Raw genomic sequence first — 9,094 nt, forward strand, 5'->3', positions numbered from 1 at the left:
CCCCGCCGTCTCACCACGCAGGCGCGGAGCGGTGGCCAGGATCAGGGCGTGGCCTCATTCAGCCTCTGTGCTGAATTCCAGCTGCCTCTGCTGTGGGGTAAAATGATGCCCAGGCTGGGCTCCCTGGCCTGTTGGCCTAGTGGAGGCCGACACAGCACACGCGCAAGCCGAGCACGCGCGTCAAAAGACGGAGAGAGCGCGCGCTCCCCACGGCCTGCGCGCCCGGCTGCCAGGCCTCCGTCTCAGTCGTGACTCCCGCAGGGCCGGGGCTGGCGTGCCCACGTCTGAAGAGCAATGCCCCGGGAGATCATCGCGCTGCAGCTGGGCCAGTGCGGCAGCCAGAGTGAGCAAGAGAGCCCTGAGCCCTCCGGTCCCTGGTTCAGCCTCTTCCCCGTCCTACCCAAGAGCTCGGCTTCCACTAGTCCCTCTTTCCCTTCCATGAGTCTCCTGCCCTCCTGCGTATGATGACCCAGACCGAGAGCTGTGCCTCAGCCCTGGGCCGTGATGGCTCAGAGACCCAGGTGTCTTGGGTCCACCCTTGAGTGTGACAGCCTCTGAGCCTACAGCTGGGCTCCTCAGGCCTTAGGACTCAAGTAGACCCAGGCATCTCCCCCTCTCTCCCAGTTGGGTTCGAGTTCTGGAAACAACTGTGCGCCGAGCATGGTATCAGCCCCGAGGGCATCGTGGAGGAATTCGCCACCGAGGGCACTGACCGCAAGGACGTCTTTTTCTACCAGGTGCCCCCAGCGACTTGTCCAGGGCCGGCCGTGGCCCGGGGCCCTGAAGGGAAGGGCAGCGGCCTGGTACTGGGGAATCCGCTGGGCAAAAGGGCCAGGCGGCTGGCTTGAGGAGGGAGGGCCGGCAGGAGCCAGCGTTGGGAGGACTGAGGACTGGGCAGGTCCTAGCCGATTGGGCCCCTTCCCGGACTCCCCTTGACAGGCGGACGATGAGCACTACATCCCCCGGGCGGTGTTGCTGGACCTGGAGCCCCGGGTGATCCACTCCATCCTCAACTCCCCCTATGCCAAGCTGTACAACTCAGAGAACATCTACCTGTCCGAGCATGGAGGAGGAGCTGGCAACAACTGGGCCAGTGGATTCTCCCAGGTGTCCAGGGAACCATTCCAGAGACCCTTGGGTATTCCTGCCCCAGGGCAAGGCAGGCTCAAGCAATCTGGGAATTTTACCAGACCATATTGAAAATAAATGAGACAAAGAGATACCCTGACCAGAGGGACAGCCAGGGAGAGGTTTATGTAAGTTTCGAGCAAATCATTTGCAAAGTAGTATTTTGGAGTTGAGGGCTACATCTGAGGCTCTGCTTCAGGGTGGCAACAATGTCCCAGGGTAGAGCTCTTGGTGCTGAGAAGAGACGCTCTACAGAACCTTTGACCTGACCCTCCCTTCCCATGTCACTGTACAGGGTGAGAAAATCCATGAAGACATCTTTGACATTATAGACCAAGAAGCAGATGGAAGTGACAGTCTAGAGGTGAGGTTCTCCCTGTAGGAGTGGGGGAGACTGAAGAGTGCTGGGGAAAAATCAGGAGGTGGCCTGAACAGGTGATGTGATGGGGAACTGGTTGCCAAGGAAACCAACACTGTGCTCTGAGAGTTGGAATTCACAGCCCCACCCCCACCTCTGAGGAGGTGGAGGGGTTGAATTGACCTCCAGTGGCCAATGACTTAATCAAGCATGCCTAAGTAATGTAGCCTCCATAAAACCCCAAAGGGGCTGAGTTCAGGGGGCTTCCAGGAAAGTGAACATCTACATGCTAGGAGGGTGGCCACCCCAAGTCCATGGGGATGGAAGCTCCTGCACTGGGACCCATACACACCTCACAGTATGTATTTCTTCACCTGGTGTTTATTTATATGCTTTAAAATGTCCTTTATGGGCCGGCCCGTGGCTCACTTGGTAGAGTGCGGTGCTGATAACACCAAGGCCACGGGTTCGGATCCCATATAGGGATGGCCGGTTTGCTCACTGGCTGAGCGTGGTGCTGACAACACCAAGCCAAGAGTTGAGATCCCCTTAAGGGAGGGCCAGTTGGCTCACTGGCTGAGCGTGGTGCTGACAACACCAAGCCAAGAGTTGAGATCCCCTTACCGGTCATCTTTAAAAAAATAAATAAATAAATAAAATAAAATGTCCTTTATAATTCACCAGTAAACATCAGTGTTTTGCTGAGTTCTGTGAGTCATTCTAGCAATTTTTTTTTTTTTAAAGATGACCGGTAAGGGGATCTTAACCCTTGACTTGGTGTTATCAGCACCACGCTCAGCCAGTGAGCCAACTGGCCCTCCCTATATAGGATCTGAACCCGTGGCCTTGGTGCTATCAGCACCACACTCTCCTGAGTGAGCCACGGGCCGGCCCTTCATTCTAGCAAATTAATTGGACCCTAGGAGGGTGTCATGGGAACTCCATAGCTTTTTGGTTCTGGAGAATATCTCTTTTCAGCACAAAGAACTCTACCCTGGGACACTGTTGCCACTCTAGAGCAGAACCCCATAGCTTTTTGTTTTATAGCCATTTGTCAGAGGCACATGCCACTTGCAGTTGCCATCGGAAGTGGAGGGCAGTCTTTTGGGACTGAGCCTTCAACCTGTGGGATCTGACGCTATCTTCAGGTACAGATGCTTTTTGATGTACAATGGGGTTTCATCCTGAAAAACCCATTATAATTTAAAAATATCCCAAGTCAAAACACATTGGATTATGTCCCAATAAACCCACCACGAAATTGAAAACTTGTGAGTCAAACCATCGTGAGTTGGGGACACTCTAGAGATAGTGCCAGAATTGAACTGAATCAGAGGACATCCAGCCGGTGTCTGTTGCAGAATTGGTTGCTTGCTTGTTGTGTGGAGAACCCCCCCCACACACACATCTAGTGTCAGAAGCGAGTTGTGAGAGTACCGTTAGAGAAACTGAGTTAGTTTCTTCCTGTATACACACAGGGCTTTGTGCTGTGTCACTCCATTGCTGGGGGGACAGGTTCTGGCCTGGGCTCCTACCTCCTGGAGAGACTGAATGACAGGTAAGCCTGTGTTTGGGAAGATGGCATTAACCCTGGTTCCCTGGGTAATGTCTGTCCTTTTAGTCACTTTTTCCTCTTGATCTGGAAGGTCTGCCACTAACCCTTTTGGGTCTTACGGACAGACCTACCCGAGGAACATCTTGGAAGAAATAACTTGGGGAACAGGGGATTTACCTAGGGAAGGGAAGGATCTACAGATTTTCATGCTTGAGGCCAACCTTTTTTGGCTCTGAAGACTCAGTTCTGTCCTCACCACTTTTGCATAAGAGCTTGGTGGCACTTGGAAAGGATTGGTCCCTGTTTTTCCTAGAAAATGGGCAGATGCGCATTGATGTACATCGATGTACAGAGATGGGCAGTGATGGGGGTCCTTTCAATTCACTGTGTACCCTCCCCTTTTCCCCCTTTCTCACCCTCAGGTACCCCAAGAAGCTGGTGCAGATGTACTCAGTGTTTCCCTACCAGGAAGAGATGAGCGACATGGTGGTCCAGCCCTACAACTCACTCCTCACGCTCAAGAGGCTGACCCAGAACGCAGACTGTGTGGTGAGCAAAGGAAGAAGGAGGTGGGGGCTTTGGTCTGCCTCCCCTAGCCAGTGAGTCACATACACCCTGCCCTTCCCCAGCCCCTGTCCACACAGAGAACAGAGGACCACAAAGTCATACCCTTCAGTCCCTGTACCAGCCAACTGCCGGGGGGAAAAAGAAGTCATACCTTATGGGCCGAATTATGAAATAAGGTCCCCACCTCCAAGTTGCTTACAGTCCTTTTAGGCAGCAAGACTCCTAACAAGGTGAATATACCCCCACCACTACCATGTACTCCCACTTTGCCCACTTAATGCCTACTCACGCTTGAACTCTCAGTTCAAGGGCCACTTTCTTTTTTTTTTTTTTTGTCTTTTTCCATGTCCGGCAACGGATCTCAACCCTCAGTGTCGCCCCTGTACCGGACCGGGACCGGCAACGGGATCGCAGCCCTCGGCGTTGCTCCCGTGCCTCGCTCAGCCAGTGAGCGGGAACCGGTCTGTATGTGGGATCCGAACCCTCGGCGGGAGCGCTGCCACGCTTCCCAAGCGGCGCACTGTAGCAGTGCGCCACCGGGCCGGCCCTCAAGGGCCACTTTCTTAGAAAACTTTCCCTGACTGCCCAGTCAAGGTCAAACTCCTTTGTGCATATTTCAGGTTGTTAACTATACTTTTCTGTTGTTTTATATGAGGGTAGTTTGTGGAAAAATTGAATTAAAAATTAATGTGCTGTACAGGCCAGCTGCCAAAAAAAAAATGATATAAATCTTTCCGTGAACTTTTTGACATCATATTTAACATCAATCTCTCCACCAGACTGTAGGCCTGATGAGGGGAAAGACCATGGCTGTTTCCCCTCCATGGTCTCTCTAGATCCAGGCACAGTGTGTGGCACAAGGGGGCATTCACATATTTGATTACTAACCTGCATAGTCCAAAAGTGTCTCATGATGCGCCAGAGACAGTATATTTTAAATTAACAAACCTGCTCCCTGATTTTAGAATTTAGCAGGGACTAAGCTAATATCTTATTTCTATGCCCCTTTTGTCCCCCAAAATGTGCTGTGACCCTCTTTTGTCCCCCAGGTGGTGCTGGACAACACAGCCCTGAACCGGATCGCCACAGACCGCCTGCACATCCAGAACCCGTCCTTCTCCCAGATCAACCAGCTGGTGAGCACCCACTGCCCACTCCTGGACTCCTTTGGACACCCTCCTTGCTGGAGGGCCATCTGGGGAAGGGAGGCTCATCCAGGCCAAGGCCTATGAAGTGACACCCCTGTCCCCAGGTGTCCACCATCATGTCGGCCAGCACGACCACCCTGCGCTACCCTGGCTACATGAACAACGACCTCATCGGCCTCATTGCCTCGCTCATTCCCACACCCCGGCTCCACTTCCTCATGACCGGCTACACCCCCCTCACCACGGACCAGTCAGTAAGAGCAACCCTCAGCGGCCCAGGCCAGGCTGGCCCTGGACCTGGCAGGCCCCAACCTAGTCTTCCTCTTACCCCACTACCCCAGGAGCTGCCCTCTGCAGCCCCCAGAGGCTCTGCGCTCAGGCACAGATCTACAGCTTTCTTGCTGACATGCTCTCTGTCTTCCCATCTTCCTGTCTTCCCTCTGCCTTTGGCTCCTGCAGGCCTTGGGTTGTATGGAGTTGGGTTTTGCTACTGCACAAGGCTCCCGCCGAGGGTTCGGATCCCACATACAGACCGGTTCCCGCTCACTGGCTGAGCGAGGTGCGGGTGCGACACTGAGGGTTGCGATCCCGTTGCCGGTCCCGGTCCGGTACGGGCGCGACACTGAGGGTTGCGATCCGTTGCCGGACACGAAAAAAGACAAAAAAAAAAGGAAAAAATAAATAAATAAATAAAGACATTCCCCACAGAGATCCTCCTACCCCGAGTCCGATGGGAGCATGTGTTGAGCACTGTTCTCTGTCCATGAATCAATGGACTGTGCCCTGAGTGCTGGCCTGGTCCCTGTGACCCACTGTCCCATCAGGTGGCTAGCGTAAGGAAGACCACGGTCCTAGATGTCATGAGGCGGCTGCTACAGCCCAAGAATGTGATGGTGTCCACGGGCCGGGACCGCCAGACCAACCACTGCTACATTGCCATCCTCAACATCATCCAGGGAGAGGTGGACCCCACCCAGGTGGGTGAGGCCCCTCAGTTCTACCCCCTGAACCTGCAGGGGTAGAGGAGAGGCTACCATCACCACTCCTGTGCCCACCCCAGGTCCACAAGAGCCTGCAGAGGATCCGGGAACGGAAGTTGGCCAATTTCATCCCCTGGGGCCCAGCCAGCATCCAGGTGGCCCTGTCCAGGAAGTCTCCCTACCTGCCCTCAGCCCACCGTGTCAGCGGTCTGATGATGGCCAACCACACCAGCATCTCCTCGGTGAGTCTCGTCGCCTGGTCTTCTTTGGCCACTCAGTTTCACTAGCCATCTTCATCACCTTCCTCCAGTCCGTTCCTAATCCCCTGTACTACACTGGCATCCATTCTGGAGGTTTCCATCTCTCTCAGCTCTTTGAAAGTTCCTGCCAGCAGTTCGACAAGCTGCGGAAGTGGGATGCCTTCCTGGAGCAGTTCCGCAAGGAGGACGTGTTCAAGGACGACTTTGATGAGATGGACACGTCCAGGGAGGTTGTTCAGTAGCTTATGGATGAGTACCACGCTGCCACACGGCCAGACTACATCTCCTGGGGCACCCAGGAGCAGTGATTTCCCATCCCCCTACTCCCAGTGTATAGGAAGTACAGCCCCCACCATGCCTGGTCCCTCTCACCCAACTTCACCTCACTGACAATCCTTCTAGGTTCATCTCCAGCCAAGAAGCTGGCACTACAGGGTTCCATGCCCTGACCCTTGATGTGCCTGTTCAGCTCTGATAAAGTAGTAAAGCTTGGTTGTGAATATAGTCTGGGATTGAGCTGTGAATATGGGGGATGGTAAAGGGATCTCCACCTTCTAGGCATGTGACCATAAGATGGCCTTTACCTTCTATAACTTCTTACCACTTAGTGCAGGTCTTAGTGTGTCCATTGTCGCCACTGGCATCTCTTGCTTTGAACCAGGCTTTTATTGGAGTCAGCCTTTCTCTCAAGATGAGAAGATTACTGAGGTCTGCTCTTTCCTCAGCGCCTAAACTCCTGTCCCCGGGTGGGCCAATGTTGCCCCAGACTCTTGCACTCAGGGCAGAGGATGTGGGGTCAACTGAAGGAGGGCCCTCTACATACTGAGCAGGTCAGGAAAGCTGGGACTCTGGAGGCCCAGTGCCCAGGGCCATCAGACTCTCAGGAACTCAACCCAATTCAACCCACCTTGATAGACAGGAATAGAACTCAGGAGAGTTCTTTTCTGTGCCAGGCAAGTTTCTGAGTACATATCCTGCCCCAACCTTCTCCATTCCAAGCCAAAAGTAGTAGGCACACTAAAGATGGACCCAACCAGGGCCCGGAAGCTGTATACCAGGGTAGGAACTGAGCAGTGCCAGTCCTGCTGACTCACTGCTCTCTAGCCTGAGGGATGCCAGGAGGCTACCCCTTTACCACCCAAGGGAGAAGAGAGGGTGAGTAATTGCCAGCTTCCAAAATGGCCTTCTTGCCTGCCCTATCCAGCACCCTATGGCAGCATAATGGCCAGGAGGAGGTTAAATTCAGAATGTCAAGGAGGGTGGAGCTCTGTGATATCCAGACTCCTCTCAGTGCCTGGTAAAAGCCCAGAGTGTGGGCGTCCCCAGGGGCGGAGCTCTGAGCCCTGGGGCTCCAACAAGTCCCACTGACAACACTCCCACAGAAAAGGTTTGTGTAAATAATGATTTTTTTTTTGCTTCTCTTCTACAAATAAATTAAGAAACAAACTATAAAATTGTCCACACCCATTGCAGCCCTTGCATGTGGGGTGTGCCCTGTCCCTGCAGGGCCAAAAGGGTCCATGGTTCCCTCAAATCTCAGAGCAGGCCTGGCCCAGGCTGGAGGCAGAAAAGAGGTCGTGACCTCTTGGCAGGCTCAGTCCTGCAGCTGCCCCAAACAGCCAGACTGTCCCTGGGGCTCGTCCAGGCCTGGGTGCTGGCTGGGAGAGGAGGTGTCTGGCAGGTCTTGGCATGGAGAAGGGCTGCTGCAGGGCCTCTCAGGGGACGGGTTGGCCAAGTAGGCATTCACCAGCTGCATAATCTCTTCCACCTAAGAGAAGGCGGAGGTCAGTGTGCAACAGGGGCCACTCGACTTTCTTCTTTTTTCTCATTCTCCATCCAGGCTCTAGCGCTCCCTTTCCTACCATGTTCCTCTGTGCTCTGGCCCCTGCGACATTTCCTTCCTCACTCAGTATGTGCCGATCATACTTGCTTCTTTCTGCTCCTCTAACAGGCCAAGTTTACTCTCATCTCAGGGCCTTTGCACTTGCAATTTCTTCTACCTGAAACGCTGATCCCCCAGACCTTCCTATGGTCAGCTTAAATGTCACCCTATTTAAGAATCCTTCCCCGACTATCTAATGCTATGGTACCTCCAGTCATATTATTCTTTTCTTTGTAGCATTTATCACTGTCTTAAATAGTCTTTAATTTCTTGTTTATTGTCTGACTCCCCCACTCTAATGTAAGCTCTCTGACCTTGTCTTTGATCACTGCTGGATCCCCAGTGCCTAGAACTGTACTAGCCTTCAGTAACATTTCTTGACATTTCTTCCCTTCCCTCCTCCCACAACCCCTCTTCTCACCCACCTGGGGACTCTGAAGGAGGAGCTGGCTTTCTCCCACCCTCAGTGCCAGAGTGTGGGGTCCCATTAGCTGGCAGGCGGCCACATGGCCATAGCTGACGCTGTGGATGGGTTCTGTCTCACCGGGCCGGGAGAGGGACATGGCCTTGGCTCCCAGGCCCAGGCATAGCTTCTGTGGAGCACCCCCACCAGGCTCCTGCAGTAGATGAGCAGAGTCAGGGTGGAAGGAGGGGACCCTGCAGCATTATTTTTTGGTAGGGGGAGATAGCTGTGATCAGGGAGTTTCCGGACCCCCCTATGATTCACAGCTCAAGTATGGAGGAGGCTAAAGGGTTCCAGGGACGTGACAGCCCAAGAGCTGGTGACTTCTGGGGCTTGAAATGGGCAGTTGTTCTGGCTGTAGGGAATGAAGTGACACACAGTGGGGGCCTGTGGCTCTGGGGCAAAGGTGTGGGGCTTGGGCCGCCAGAGTCCCCTTCTCCCTTCTCCCCCTCACCGTGCTCAGCTCCAGAACGTCATACCGAGCAGCGCCGAACCCCGGACACTGCGCCGCCAGAGCCAGGTAGGCAGCCATGGCCTCAGGTCGGCCCATGCCCCGCAGCCGCTTCCAGCTGCCCAGCACAGCAGCAGCCGTGCTGGCGCCGCCTCCTCCCTCGCGGGCCGTGCTTCCAGCTGTGCGGCCGGCCCCGCCGCGCCGGGCTCGCTCCGCCCGCCTCTTGGCCAAGCCCGGGCTCAAGAGTGCCCCGGCCAGCAGGGCGGCGGAGGGCGGTGGCCTGGAGGCCGAACGGGGCGGGC

The 9,094-nt window shown here is 54.6% G+C and overlaps 2 protein-coding genes across 2 annotated transcripts in view; one reads left to right on the forward strand and one right to left on the reverse strand.

The window, feature by feature from the left end:
* The first annotated feature begins 294 nt into the window (after positions 1–294).
* LOC103589867 (tubulin gamma-2 chain-like) lies at positions 295–6,496 on the forward strand. Its single transcript, XM_008571918.1, is given in 11 exon segments — positions 295–343; positions 625–737; positions 940–1,109; positions 1,384–1,492; positions 2,965–3,044; positions 3,464–3,590; positions 4,658–4,744; positions 4,861–5,010; positions 5,581–5,733; positions 5,817–5,978; positions 6,107–6,496. Coding segments are annotated over 11 exon segments (1,398 nt in total). The 3' UTR covers positions 6,305–6,496.
* An 888-nt stretch (positions 6,497–7,384) lies between these two features.
* Positions 7,385–9,094, reverse strand: part of PLEKHH3 (pleckstrin homology domain containing, family H (with MyTH4 domain) member 3) — a 10,758-nt gene continuing 9,048 nt past the window's right edge. The window contains exons 12-14 of the mRNA XM_008571887.1: positions 8,796–9,072; positions 8,304–8,495; positions 7,385–7,764 (exon numbers count right to left, since the gene is read on the reverse strand). Coding sequence (XP_008570109.1) covers positions 7,591–7,764; positions 8,304–8,495; positions 8,796–9,072 — 643 coding nt within the window. The 3' untranslated portion in view covers positions 7,385–7,590. The remainder of the gene's footprint in view (positions 7,765–8,303; positions 8,496–8,795; positions 9,073–9,094) is intronic.

The sequence above is a fragment of the Galeopterus variegatus genome, unplaced genomic scaffold (genome assembly GCF_000696425.1).
Source record: "Galeopterus variegatus unplaced genomic scaffold, G_variegatus-3.0.2 Scaffold733, whole genome shotgun sequence".
Taxonomy (NCBI): Eukaryota; Metazoa; Chordata; class Mammalia; order Dermoptera; family Cynocephalidae; genus Galeopterus; species Galeopterus variegatus.